This window comes from Nycticebus coucang, chromosome 21 (genome assembly GCF_027406575.1).
Source record: "Nycticebus coucang isolate mNycCou1 chromosome 21, mNycCou1.pri, whole genome shotgun sequence".
In the NCBI taxonomy this organism is placed as follows: domain Eukaryota; kingdom Metazoa; phylum Chordata; class Mammalia; order Primates; family Lorisidae; genus Nycticebus; species Nycticebus coucang.
Window position 1 is genome coordinate 22453391 of NC_069800.1, and position 15136 is coordinate 22468526.

General features: G+C 38.7%; 1 protein-coding gene across 5 annotated transcripts in view; it reads left to right on the plus strand.

Annotated features, from left to right (window-relative positions):
- Nucleotides 1-15136, plus strand: part of TASP1 (taspase 1) — a 393334-nt gene that overhangs the window by 12044 nt on the left and 366154 nt on the right. For all 5 annotated transcript variants that reach the window (XM_053574174.1, XM_053574176.1, XM_053574178.1 and 2 more), the window contains exons 2-4: nucleotides 2743-2960; nucleotides 7711-7778; nucleotides 9943-10011. In XM_053574174.1, the coding sequence (XP_053430149.1) occupies nucleotides 2816-2960; nucleotides 7711-7778; nucleotides 9943-10011 (282 nt within the window). In that variant the 5' untranslated portion in view covers nucleotides 2743-2815. The remainder of the gene's footprint in view (nucleotides 1-2742; nucleotides 2961-7710; nucleotides 7779-9942; nucleotides 10012-15136) is intronic.

The following is a 15136-nucleotide window of genomic DNA, read 5'->3' on the forward strand; positions in this document are numbered from 1 at the left end:
TGCTGTCCTCTGGATCAGTACCACTTGGAATAAGTTCCACCAGAAATGATACAGAAGTGTTTTAAGAAAATTGGGTCTGGGGGTGGCGCCTGTGGCTCAGAGAGTAGGGCGCCGGCCCCATATGCCGAGGGTGGCGGCTTCAAACCCAGCCCTGGCCAAACTGCAACAAAAAAAATAGCCGGGCGTTGTGGCGGGCGCCCGTAGTTCCAGCTGCTCGGGAGGCTGAGGCAAGAGAATAGCGTAAGCCCAAGAGTTAGAGGTTGCTGTGAGCCGTGTGACACCAGGGCACCCTACCCGAGGGCGGTACAGTGAGACTCTGTCTCTACAAAAAAAAAAAAAATGAAAATTGGGTCTGTCACACTCGAAGAGCATGATGTTTTGGTCCCAACAGACAGTCCATCTCCCATGGCAGAATTTGAAGGAGTAGATTTTGAAGGTTTTGTTGCAGTGACAACCTGTAATGAACCTGACCCAGAAGCAATTTTCCTAGTGATATTGATCTAAGTACAGGCCAGTGTCAAAGTGCAGGAAGCAGCTGATGGAGTAGAAGTAAGTGAGGATGACAGAAATCGCAGACTCTAAAAGAAGAGGATATCAGGCACCTGATAATGTAGTTGAACTCTTGCTGTGGAAAAATGTCCACGTATGCTGAGTGGTGTATACAGCATTGAGAGTGCTTTCTCCACTTATTTTTGTAATAAGAATAAGAAACAGACCAACACTGACTCTTTTCAGAAAGAATCCAGGAGTGTCCTGGACCTGACCAGCCTGTGGGCTGATTTTATGAAGACTTTTGGCTTATCTGTGCTGTTGGATATCACGAAAAGTATACACAGACCTTTTTTTGTTGATCAGCTTTTGTTAGTGTTTGTGTGGCCTAAGACGTAATGTGGGACATAAAGAAGGTTGGACACTCCTGGTTAAACCATAAGAAAACAGTAAATGTGTTGATTTTTGTATAATGTATGTATGATTTTACTGGGTTTTGATTGTGTATGATGTATGATTTTGTGATATTTCTATGTGATTTCTATGATATTTTCTAATAAAAGTTGTGTATTCGAAAGTAGAGTGCATGTCTGTATCAGTACAGTAGGCCTAGTTTCCTTATATTGACCACCTCTGTATGTTGACCAGTTTGTTACAGTCCCTTAGATGGTCAATTTGCAGAGGTTTTCCTGTATTTTAATAAAATAATAATCTCTTGTGTATTGGTAGAAAACACTGGACTGTAGACTGTGCTTTAAGTAGCACCGCTTTTTTGGATTTAGCAGCTAAGTCACTTCTACTTAGGTTTTGTATTGGAGCAGAAAGACTTTCTCCCTTTCCCATTTCAGTTTAAGGTGCAGATTTGTCTAACTGTGAATCTAGGCATTTAAGTAGTTTTAAACACCTCACTCTTGGATTTTCTTTCTTTTTTTTTTGCAGTTTTTGGCCAGGGCTGGGTTTGAACCCACCACCTCCGGCATATGGGCCCGTGCGCTACTTCTTTGAGCCATAGGCACCACCCCTCTTGGATTTTCTTTAAATCTCTACTGATTTTTAAATGATTCATTTTCTCCTAATCTGAATTATGTTCTGCTATCATTTTTTTTTTCTTTTTTTATTGTTGGGGATTCATTGAGGGTACAAGAAACCAGGTTATACTGATTGCATTTGTTAGGCAAAGTCCCTCTTGCAGTCGTGTCTTGCCCCCCAAAGGTGTGGCACACACCAAGGCCCCACCCCCATCTGCTGTCGTTATTGTTATTAAGCCAAGATTGCTAGAGGCTTGTGAGTTGGTAATAAAATTAGGGACTTTGTGGCATAAATTGTTTATAATTTATTTTATTAAATTTTGTATTTCATCATTAGCTTTGGAGAACCTCAAAAATAATGCTTTTCATGAAAATTTTCAAGTATTTGCAGAAATGTTATTTTAATTTTTCTTGGTTTAGTCAAGTTAATTTTGTTAACCTTTGTGTTTTACAACTGGGCTGGGGAGCATTAAACTGATTTACTTAAGGGGTTCTTCACAGACAGGTGTGACTTTGTATGTTGCTTTATTCCTAAGGCTCAGTGATATTGCCAGCACAGCTTGTGATTCCAGAATGTCCCAGAGATTATTAGCATTTGGTTTGGAGGGAGTAGAAGGTGATACTGAAGTTATATATATTGAGGCTTACTTCAGTATAGATAGAAAAAAGATAAAATATCTTTGGACCCAATATGAGGTCTTTTTACAACAGTTATTTTGTTTATATAACTTCAAGCAAATACTATTAGTGGACAGATTTAAATTCTAACTTTTTTTTATATAACTCAGTTTAATGACTTTAATAACTTTAACAAATAACTTAAAAACGTTCTTTGTATTACCCAATTGAATAACATTTAAAAATAGGAATTTCGAGGGTGGTGCTTCTAGCTCAGTGGGCAGGGCGCCGGCCCCATATACCGAGGGTGGCGGGTTCCAACCTGGTCCCAGCCAAACTGCAAGAAAAAAATAGCTGGGTGTTGTGGCGGGTGCCTGTAGTTCCAGCTACTTGGGAGGCTGAGGCAAGAGAATCGCCTAAGCCCAGGAGTTGGAGGTTGCTGTGAGCTGTGACTCCACTGCACTCTACCCAGGGTGATAAAGTGAGACTCTGTCTCTAAAAAAAAAAAAAAAAAAAGGAAATTAGAAAGTTATCTTTGCATGAATTTGTTACATAATGTGTCTTTGGTAGAAAGAAACATATGTCATCTCTGCCTGTTTTCTTTTAGGGTAATTTCTCTCCTGCAGTTACTTTGGATGGAAATATGCCCTTTTCCCAATAGAAGATGGTAATCTTGGAGAATGACCATGGAGAAGGGGATGAGTTCTGGAGAAGGGCTGCCTTCCAGATCGTCTCAGGTTTCGGCTGTTAAAATAACAGCCAAAGATTTGGAAACAAAGCAGTCCCATAAAGAGAAACGAGGGGGCTTTGTGCTGGTACATGCAGGTAAGCCTTTCCTGATGAGTGAGAGATGACAATAACGTTGATTTTTTTTCCCCCCCTTGCCTTGAAGTACACTGAGAATTACATTTAATATCTGGAGGAGGCAAACTGCTGTAAGGGAGATGGTACTAAAGAGATTATTTTTGACTTCAGTCGAGTGAGAACTTTCTTTAGCCTCTAATTGGAAAGTCTTGTAAGGGTGTTTCTAATTATGTCTTCTTCACTTCTTTACCCCATTATTTACTTTTACACCGTATTTAAGTTTAGTAATGTTAAAATTAGATAAAGTAGTTTTTAAAGTCTGGTTTGTGTTTTTAAAAATAATGCTGCCATGAATTTTATCGACCCACCTACTAGACTGTAAACATCTTAGAGCATAATTATACAATCTTAGAGCTAATTTGCCTTCTTAATATTATGAATGAGGAACCTTAAGACCAGAGAGATTAAGTGACTTCAGCCACAGTGCTAGTTGGTGCTGAAGCCAGGCTAAGAAACACCTAAGTGGGCCCTTAAATCTCAGTCTTGTGCTCTTGACGCTGCATCAGCCTGTGTGTGATCTGTCTAGCAAACCATGAGGACAGACACAGAGATGTTCAGTCTCTGGATCTCCTACCTTTGCAAGGTCTTGGGTTTCAGAGCAGTGTGGCTCTGCTTAGCAGGCTCTTTCCCTTTGCCCATTTTTATTTCTCTGCATTTAATTAATTAATTAATTAATTATTATTATTATTTTGAGGCAGAGTCTCACTGTATTGCCCTCGGTAGAGTGCCATGGCGTCACAGCTAAATGTAACCTCAAATTCTTGGGCTTAAACGATTCTCTTGCTTCATCTTCCCAAGTAGCTAGGATTACAGGCACCTGCCACAACACCCGGCTATTTTTTGTTACAGTTGTCCTTGTTATTTAGCTGGCCCGGTCTGGGTTTGAACCCGCCAGCCTTGGTGTATGTGGCTGGTGCTGTAACTACTGAGCTATGGACACTGAGCCTATTTTATTTATTTATTTATTTTTTGAAACAGTCTTACTTTGTTACCCCTGGTAGAGTACTGTGGCATCATAGCTCACAGCAACCTCAAACTCTTGGGCTCAAGCTATTCTCTTGCCTCAGCCTCCTGAGTAGCTGGGACTACAGGCTCCCGCCACAAGGCCCAGTTATTTTTAGAGACAAAGTCTTGCTCTGACTCAGGCTGGTCTCGAACCTGTGAATTCAGGCAATCCACCGGCCTAGGCCTCCCAGGGTGCTAGGTTTATAGGTATGAGCCACTGTGCCTGACCTATTTATTTATTTTTGAGACAGAGTCTCACCTTGTTGCCCCAGGCTAGAGTGCAGTGGTGTCAACCTACCTCATAGCAACCTGAAATTCCTGGGTTCAAGAGATCCTCCTGCCTCAGCCTCCCAAGTAGCTGGGACTCCAGGCTCTGAAACACCCAGCTAATTTTTCTTTTTCTTTTTTTTTTTTGAGACAGAACCTCAAGTTGTCACCCTAGCTAGAGTGTTGTGGCACCACAGCTCACAGCAACCTCCAACTCCTGGGCTCAAGCGATTCTCCTGCCTCCACCTCCCAAGTAGCTGGGACTACAGGTGCCCGCCACAATGTCCAGCTATATTTTGGTTGCAGCCATTATTGTTGTTTGGTGGGCCCGTGCTGGATTCGAACCTGTCAGCTCAGGTGTATGTGGCTGGCTCCTTAGCCACTTGAGCCACAGGCGCTGAGCCCCTAGCTAATTTTTCTATTTTTAATCTCCCTCTTGCTTAGGCAGATTTTGAACTCTGGTGCATGAGCGATCCTCCCTCCTTGGCCTCTCAGAGTGCCAGGATTATAGACATGTGACACCATGCTCAGCCTTATTTCTCTGCATTTAGAGTCTAAACTTCATGACCTCCTTGAAGACAGAAGGAGTGTCTAGGTCTCCTTTTAACTTTTCCGAGACAGTCAAGCATAATGGGAGCAGGATTAACTTTTTAAAGAAAATTGATACATATGGATGTGCATAGTTTTGAGAGGATTAACTTTGATAGTGGAATGAGAAATGGACCTGTTTCTTCTTGTGAGATTATTGTCCTGCCTGGTCATTAACCTTTGCCTCTTTTTAGACTGGACACCTGGGAAGTCTTATTTGAATTTAATCCAGTGAATCTGAAAAATACCACAATAGATTTAATTCCCTTTTTTCACAGAGGCATTTAGAGATGAGGTAAATTTACAAAAGTAAACAAGTTAAAGTAGACCTGGGACTACAACTACTGTCTTCAGACTCCTGGTCTTTGTTCTTTCTACTACACCATATTTATGTACATCTTCCACAGTACCCAGTGAGTTATTGTATTTAGAGTGAATGTTTGGAAAATGGACAAGATAGGGTCTGAACTTCGTAATAAGCAGTAACATAGAGCTTTTTATTAGTTGGAAAGTGTCACTTTGTGTGACTATCATGACTTTACCTCTTAGAAGCACATAAGATGTTGCTGGGGGCCAATAGTTAAAGTTGGAAATCTGGGTTATAGAAGGATATTGTGTGAATTAAGAGTGACCTGCATTTCTAAATTATGAGAAGGTCAGTGATTGGTTGTGCAGAAGTATATATCTTGTACGTGTTTAAGGGACAAAAATTCATTCAATGTAGAGGGTTTTTTTTAGACTTTAGAGTGGGTTTGCCCAACTTTAGTCATTTGAATAGTAGGGTCTTTCTTTTTTTTTTGAGACAGAGTCTCACTTCGTTACCCTTGGTAGAGTGCTGTGACATCATAGCTCACAGCAACCTCAAACTCTTGGGCTCAAGTGATTCTCTTGCTTCAGCCTCCCAAGTAGCTGGGAATACAGACATCCGCCACAGTGCCTGGGTATTTTTAGAGACAGGATCTCGCTCTTGCTCAGGTTGGTCTCAAACCCGTGAGCTCAGACAATCCACCTGCCTTGGCCTCCCTGAATGCTAGGATTATAGATGTGAGCCACCACGCCTGGCCTGGAATAGTAGATTAATGATTTTCACAGGTCTCTGTACTGCCCGTGCTATTTAACCTAATATTAAAACAACTAAGCATTCTTTTCTCTTAAAATTGGAAAAATGATGCTTATATTTACTTGAATATTAATATCACTTGCCATGAAAGAGAAAATAATTTTAAGCAGGTTACAAATGAAATGTTGTAATTAAATTTTAACTAGATCTTATGTGTTTTGGTTTTGAGGCTGCCTTTCTATTGTTAAGCAGGGAAATTAGCAAGTAATAACTGAGTATTAAAGATATGCTGGAGCCATGTAGAGACTTTTCCCTATTCTATTAGAAGGATTTATGTGTTAATGCTATTTAATGCTCTCATCCATATACCAAAGTCATCTTTTTGGTAGAAGTTTCTCATACTTCAGGAAACACTGTTGAAAGACTGGGATCTCTGAGATCTAAGACAGTAGACCAGGGATCACTTATTCTTAGAGAACAATAAAGAGAAATATTGGCACAGGCTTTATGTACATTTAGAGTTCTCTTGAGAAACAAGATTAGGATTCTACACCACATTTTCTCAAGGCAAAAGAGTCTATATATACCCAAATCCTAATACTGTTTCTCAGTCTGTTTGCATAGACATCTTCTCTGCTATCCTGGGTCCTGATCCTGGGTCCTTGTACATAATTTTGTGAACCAGTCCTTTGTCAGCTTTGAGGAAAGGTGGATTAGAAGTATGTCAGACCCATAGGAGGAGTCTGAGGCCTTAAAGTGTAGTTCTGCTTTTTTTTTTTTTTTTTTGAGACAGAGCCTCAAGCTGTCACCCTGGCATTACAGCTCACAGCAACCTCCAACTCCTGGGCTTAAGCAATTCTCTTGCCTCAGCCTCCCAAGTAGCTGGGACCACAGGTGCCCGCCACAATGCCTGGCTATTTTTTGGTTGTAGTTGTCATTATTGTTTGGCAGGTTTGGGCTGGATTCGAACCTACCAGTTCTGGTGTATGTGGCTGGTGCCTTAGTCGCTTGAGCTACAGGCGTCGAGCCTGAGATGTAGTTCTTAACCTTCCATACATTGGACCCCTATGGAGCTTTGTTAGAGATTGGAATAGGTATTTAAGTACTTATGTTAAAGGACTTTGATTAGAGGACTAATTATTAAGAGAGTTCAAGGGCTCTTATCTGTGTTTCCTTCTTGTTTATATTATTCTCAAGTCCCTAACTAAGCAAGTATGAATCTTCTTATGCAGAGTCATTCTCTTGAGAAATCCCTAGGTATTTGATTAAAAGTGAGGGGTCACTAGGAATTCTTACAGTCAAAAATGTGCTATCATTGAGGTTTCAGAGATGTGCTGAGCTACATTTCAGGGGATCGGAGGATGTGAAGTGTGTGGGTGGAAATGGTGGGATGTAAGATCCCTCAACTTCAAGTGGTGTTCAGAAGTTACCTAGCTTTCTGAAATTATTTTTAATATTTTTGGATTTTGAATAGTAATTTCCCAAATGACTGGGATGTTCAAAATGTCATCGGAGAGAGACCGAAGGAACTCCTGTCCCTGACACCTCTTGGGTTATTAACTCCAGACCAAAAGAACTCCTGACTTTGGAGAGAGGTTCTTGAAAGGAAGAAGAGAGGTGGCTTTAGTGAAGCCTCTTTGGGGACATGAGCTATTTCCAGGGTCTTTGGTAGGAAAAGAGCTTTCAGAAAAGGAGATAAGACATGGTATTAAAAAAGGCTTCTGGTAGAGAAAGAAGCTTAGAAGTTCTCTGATATTATAATAACAATTGTTTTTTATTTTTCTACTATAGGTGCAGGTTATCATTCTGAATCCAAAGCCAAGGAATATAAACATGTATGCAAACGAGCCTGTCAGAAGGTATGAACCAAATGTTTATGATCTGAGTATTTCAGTTTTGAACATAAGGCAGCTTTACCTTGAAATTTAAAATTGTAAGATTTCCTTTATATAACAGTCTTTGGTTTGGGTCACAAAATTATTTTGCTCATTTTTCTAGGGTCTTGTTTTGTTTTGGGTTTTTAATTCTCCAAATGATGCTTAACTCTTTCCCCTGTTTGCCCAGATGAAACTCTGTATTTTTGGAACTGTGGGTGTATAATCACATCTCTTTTAATCTTTGCAAAGGCATTGAACTCTACAGAAGGGGTAGAGAACAGCTACCCTAGAAGGGTAGTAAAAAGACAGCCAATGTGTCTTTCCATGAAGGGAAGAACAAAAATAAAAAATTAAAATGGCTGCTATTCTTAGATTATCCTGTACTTTTTCTTCTGTTTTTTATCATAACAAATTCATTGTCTTTCCCCAGTTTATTTATATTTGTTTGCCATTGGTTTTTGAGGTTTTGCTAAATTGTTGAATATTTAATGGGGGGGGGCAGGAATGAACTCAGAAGAAATACTGTTTGTTTTTATTTTGATCATGACTATATACACTCGTGGGCAAAACTTCCATTACTTGTAATGCAAATAGAATGTTAATTGGATATTGTATATCAAATAAATATGGGTCTCTCAGCTCTTTTTATATTTACATATCATTTAAAAGAAAGATTATACTTTATCAGAGATCCTAGCTTTTTCTTATGAACGAAATCCCATAAATAAATAAGAATCTGTTGTTATAGGGATTTCATTGTTTTTTAAAATTCAGAATGATAGAACTAAAAGGTCTTTATTTTTAATTTTTCAGGGTTTGAAATGTTTTCATTGTTTGAAAAGAATTAAGTTTTACTCTTAAGAAATCTAATACTTTTCTGCTGGGCGCGGTGGCTCATGCCTGTAATCCTAGTACTCTAGGAGGCTGAGGTGGGTGGATAGCTTAAGCTCACAGGTTTAAGACCAGCCTGAGCAAAAAGCGAGACCCCCGTCTCTAGAAAAACTGAGGCAAGAGGATTGCTTGAGCCCAAAAGTTGGAGGTTGCTGTGAGCTATGACACCATGGCACTCTACCCAGGGCAATAGCTTGAAACTCTGTCTCAAAAACAAAACAAAACAAATCTAATACATTTGGATTGTATAATTAGCCTCCTCAATTTATATGATACAATGAATGAGCTTCTTGAAAGTTTAACCAGGAAGTTAATTTTTGAGCTTTGTCTTTATTGATTAAATTACAGTTTATATAGAAAGCAGTTTACTTTCTTTGTCTCTCCTCTCAATTTATTCCCAAGAAGGCAAAATGAACTCTCTGTAGTTAATATTATGGAAGTATATACTTTATCCTTATATAAAATACATTATTGTATCAAAAATGTCTTTGTCAGCTCAGCGCCTATAGCTCAGAGGCTAGGGCGCCAGTCACATACACCAGAGCTGGCTGGTTCGAACCCAGCCCGGGCCTGCTAAACAACAATGATAACTACAATGAAGAAAAAAAAAAACCTGGGAATTGTGGTGGGCGCCTGTAGTCTCAGCTACTTGGGAGGCTGAGGCAAGAGAATCGCTTAAACCCTTTGAGGTTGCTGTGAGTTGCAATGAAATGGCACTCTACGGAGGGTGACATAGACTCTGTCTCAAAAAAAAAAAAAAAATGCCTTTGTCAAATATATGATTCCATCCGAGGATTCTGACATGCTCTGTGGTTGAGAGCTGTTGGCTTTTTAAGGTATGGATATAGAGTGGAGTAATAGTGGGAGGAGAAACTATTAGCTTAATTTGAAATTCAATTATCTGTACAAAATATAAATTGTCAGGATATTTGAATCAAGTTATGTTCATATAATATCAGTTGCTATTTTGAATTGCCCTGTGATCAATAAAATTTAGTGAATTTTTTACACTTTACATTTGACAGCTAGATTTTATCCATTGTCTTAATTTGAATAATACTAAGTGAACTTATCAAAAATTAGCCTGCATATTAACATTTGTTTTAAATCTAAGTAGTTTGTGTCTTAAAGTATGGAATGGAGCTAGTGATGTTTATTAGCATAAATGTCTCCTATGCCTTTTTAAGGCTTTGGAAAGTGCATGTTTGAGAAGTTGTGGTTTTACAGTGAATAATCTATCCCCTTGGTTTCACAGGCAATTGAGAAGCTACAGGCTGGTGCTCTTGCGACAGATGCAGTGACTGCAGCACTGGTGGAACTTGAGGTATTTCTTTTTTCTGTTTATGTTTCATTTAAAATATTTGTGAGTTTATATTTAATGTTTTTTTTTCCCTTTTTTAAAATTTTTATTAAATCATAGCTGTGTACATTAATATGATCATGGGGCACCATACACTTGGTTCATAGATCGTTTGACACATTTTCATCACACTAGTTAACATAGCTTTCATAGCATTTTCTTAGGTATTTTGCTGAGACCTTTACATTCCACTTTACTAGGATTCACATATACCCTTGTAAGATGCACCACAGGTGTAATCCCAATAATCCCCCTCCCTCCACCTCCCTCCCCCCTCCCTCCCCTCCCTTTCCCCCATCTCCCTCTTCTTAGGTTGTAACTGGGTTATAGCTTTCATGTGAAGGTCCTACATTAGTTTCATAATAAGGGTGAGTACATTGGGTACTTTTTCTTCCATTCTTGAGACACTTTACTAAGAAGAATATGTTCCAGCTCCATCCATGTAAACATGAAAGAGGTAAAGTCTCCATCTTTTTTTAAGGCTGCATAATATTCCATGGACTTAGCAATTATGAATAGGGCTGCAATAAATATTATGATACAAATATCTTTGTTACGATGTGATTTTTGGTCTTCTGGGTATATGCCCAGTAGAGGGATTACAGGATTGAAGGGCAGATCTATTTTTAGATCTCTAAGTGTTCTCCATATCTCTTTCCAAAAGGAATGTATTAATTTGCATTCCCACCAGCAGTGCAAAAGTGTTCCCTTTTCTCCACATCCATGCCAACATCTCTGGTCTTGGTATTTTGTGATATAGGCTAGTCTCACTGGAGTTAGATGATATCTCAAAGTAGTTTTGATTTGCATTTCTCTGATGATTAAAGATGATGAGCATTTTTTCATATGTCTGAAGGCCATGCGCCTGTCTTCTTCAGAGAAGTTTCTCTTCAAGTCCCTTGCCCAGCCTGCGATGGGATCCCTTGTTCTTTTCTTGCCAATGCGTTTGAGTTCTCTGTGGATTCTGGTTATTAAACCTTTGTCGGAGACATAACCTGCAAATATCTTCTCCCATTCTGAGGGCTGTTTGCTTGCTTTACTTACTGTGTTCTTGGCTGTGCAGAGGCTTTTTAGTTTGATCAAGTCAAGTGTATATTTGAAGCAGCTTCAATTGCCCGGGGGGTCCTTCTCATAAAAAAACTCGCCCAATCCAATTTCTTCAAGGGTTTTCCCTGCACTCTCTTCTAGTATTTTTATAGTTTCATGTCTTAGGTTTAAATCTTTAATCCAGTGAGAGTCTATCTTAGTTAATGGTGAGAGGTGTGGGTCCACTTTCAGTCTTCTACAGGTTGCCAGCCAGTTCACCCAGCACCATTTGTTAAATAGGGAATCTTTTCCCCACTGAATGTTTTTAATTGGCTTGTCAAAGATTAAATAACGGTAATTAGCTGGGTTCATCTCTTGGTTCTCTATTCTGTTCCAGACATCTACTTCTCTGTTTTTGTGCCGGTACTGTGCTGTTTGGATCACTATTGATTTGTAGTATAATCTGAGGTCTGGTAGCGTGATTCCTCCTGCTTTGTTTTTATTTTTGGGTAATGTCTTGGATATTCGAGGTTTTTTCTGATTCCATATAAAACGAAGTATTGTTTTTTCAAAATCTTTAAAGTATGACAGTGGAGCTTTAATGGGGATTGCGTTGAAATTATATATTGCTTTGGGTAGTATGGACATTTTAACAATGTTGATTCTTCCCAACCATGAGCATGGTATATTTTTCCATTTGTTAACATTCTCTGCTATCTCTTTTCTTAGAGTTTCATAGTTCTCTTTATGTAGATCTTTCACATCCTTTGTTAGATAAACTCCCAAGTATTTCATCTTCTTTGACACTACTGTGAATGGGATAGAGTCCTTAATTGTTTTTTCAACTTGACTATTTTTGGTATATATAAAGGCTACCGATTTATGAATGTTGATTTTGTAACCTGAGACGCTGCTGTATTCCTTGATCACTTCTAAGCGTTTTGTAGTAGAGTTCCTAGTATTTTCCACGTATATAATCATATCATCTGCGAAGAGCAAAAGTTTGATCTCTTCTGACCCTATGTGGATACCCTTGATCGCCTTTTCTTCCCTAATTGCGGTGGCTAAAACTTCCATTACAATGTTAAAGAGCAATGGAGACAATGGGCAGCCTTGTCTGGTTCCTGATCTGAGTGGAAATGATTCCAATTTAACTCCATTCAATATGATATTGGCTGTGGGTTTGCTGTAGATGGTCTCTATCAGTTTAAGAAATGTCCCTTCTATACCAATTTTCTTAAGTGTTCTGATCATGAAGGGATGTTGGATGTTATCAAAACCTTTTCTGCATCGATTGAGAGAATCATATGGTCTTTGTTTTTTAATTTGTTTATGTGCTGAATTACATTTATAGATTTACGTATATTGAACCAGCCTTGAGATCCTGGGATAAAACCAGCTTGGTCATGATGTATGATTTGTTTGACATGTTGCTGGATTCTGTTTGTTAGGATCTTGTTGAATATTTTTGCATCTATATTCATTAGTGATATTGGTCTATAATTTTCTTTTCTTGTTGGGTCTTTTCCTGGTTTGGGGATCAGGGTGATCTTTGCTTCATAGAACGTGTTGGGTGGTCTTCCTTCTTTTTCTACCTTTTGGAACAGGTTGAGTAATATAGGTAGTAATTCCTCTTTAAAGGTTTGGTAGAATTCTGACATAAAACCATCGGGTCCCGGGCTTTTCTTTTTGGGGAGATTTTGTATGGTCGATGTTATTTCCGAACTTGATATGGGCCTGTTCAACATTTCCACTTGATTTTGGTTAAGTCTTGGAAGGTGACGTGCTTCCAAGTAACGGTCAATTTCCTTCAGATTTTCGTATTTCTGAGAGTAAAGTTTCTTGTAATATTCATTAAGGATTTCTTTGGATTTCTGATGAGTCTGTTGTTATTTCGTCTTTGTTATTTCTGATTGATGAGATTAGAGATTTTACTCTTTTTTTCCTGATTAGGTTGGCCAAAGGTTCATCTATTTTGTTGACCTTTTCAAAAAACCAGCTTTTTGATTTATTGATCTGTTGTATTATTCTTTTGTTTTCAATTTCATTTAATTCTGCTCTGATTTTGGTTATTTCTTTTCTTGTACTGGATTTGGGGTTGGAGTGTTCTTCCATTTCCAGTCCCTTGAGATGTCCCATTAAGTTGCTTACTTCCTCTCTTTCCGTTCTCCTAAGGAAGGCTTGCAGTGCTATAAATTTCCCTCTTAGAACTGCCTTTGCGGTGTCCCAGAGGTTCTGATAGTTCGTGTCTTCACTGTCGTTTTGTTCCAGAAATTTGGCAGTTTCCTTCTTGATCTCATCTCTGACCCAGCTATCATTCAACATAAGGTTATTTAACTTCCATGTTTTTGTATGTGTATGCAGATTCCTGTTGTTACTCATGTCAAGTTTTATTCCATGATGGTCTGAGAAGATGCATGGAACAATTTCTATTCCTTTAAATTTACTGAGGTTAGACTTGTGACCTAAGATGTGATCGATTCTGGAGTAAGTTCCATGGGCTGATAAGAAGTATGTGTATTCAGTTTTGTTGGGATGAAATGTTCTGTAGATGTCTGCTAAATCTAAATTCTGGATGGTTAGATTTAAATCTAGAATTTCTTTACTCAGCTTTTTGTTGTAGGATCGATCCATCACTGCCAAAGGAGTGTTAAAATCTCCGACTATTATAGAGTTGGAGGAAATCAAGTTGCTCATGTCTGTTAGTGTTTCTCTTATAAATTGAGGTGCATTCTGGTTGGGTGCATAGATATTAATAATTGAAATCTCATCATATTGAGTCTTACCCTTACAAATATGAAGTGACCATTTTTGTCCTTCCTTACTTTCGTTGGTTTAAAGCCTGTTGTATCCGCAAGTAAAATTGCAACTCCTGCTTTTTTCTGGTTACCATTTGCCTGAAATATGGATGACCATCCTTTCACCCTGATTGTGTATTTGTCTTTTAAGTTAAGATGTGACTCTTGTATGCAACAAATGTCTGGCCTGAGTTTTTGTATCCAGTCAGCTAACCTATGTCTCTTTAGAGGGTAGTTTAAGCCATTCACATTAATGGAGAGTATTGATAAGTTTGGTGAAAGTTGGGGTATTGAGTTTTTCGAAAGTCCAGTGGGCATTTTTAATCCTTTTGCCATTGTGGAAGTTGGAGTTTGATCAGAACTTTCTGAGTGAGTTTACTTTTGTAGTAGAGAATTGGGTTGTTTATTATGGAGGATAGGTCTGAGAATATCCTGAAGAGCTGGTTTGGTTATGGCAAATTCCTTTAGCATATGTCTGTCATTAAAGTATTTAATTTCTGCGTCATAAATGAAACTCAGTTTAGCTGGGTACAAGATCCAGGGTTGAAAGTTATTTTGCTTGAGGAGATTAAACGTTGATGACCACCCTCTTCTGGCTTGAAAAGTTTTAGCAGAGAGATCTGCAGTCATTCTAATGTTTTTCCCTTTGAAGGTAATAGTTTTCTTTCGCCTGGCCGCTTTGAGAATTTTCTCCTTCATACTAAGTTTAGTGAAGTTAATTATGATATGCGTGGGGGATGTCTTATTGGGATTGAGTTGTGCTGGGGTTCTGAAGCTATCTGCTATCTGAATTTCAGGTTCTCTAGGCATGTCTGGAAAATTCTTTTTCATAATTTCATGCAGAAGGGTCTCTGCGCCCAGTGTTTCACTTTATCTGTTTCAGGAATTCCTATGAGACGGATATTTGCCTTCTTTGAGTTATCCCAGAGCTCTCTGAGTGAGTGATCCATTTTTGCTCTCCATTTTTCTTCCTGTTTGAGAGTTTGGGAGCGTTCAAAGGCTTTATCTTCGATGTCGGAGATCCTTTCTTCTGCTTGGTCCATTCTGTTGCTAAGGGATTCTACTGTGTTTTTCATATCTTTGAGGGCTGCAAATTCTTGTTTCAGTGTGTCTAACTCTTTGGTGGTTTTGTCTTTAAATTCATTAAATTCTTGAGACAGCTTTTGAATTTCTCCACGAATTCCTAATTCCATTTTGTTAATCTTGTTTGCCATCCAAATTCTGAATTCGATTTCTGACATCTCAGCCAGTTGTTTGTGAATGGG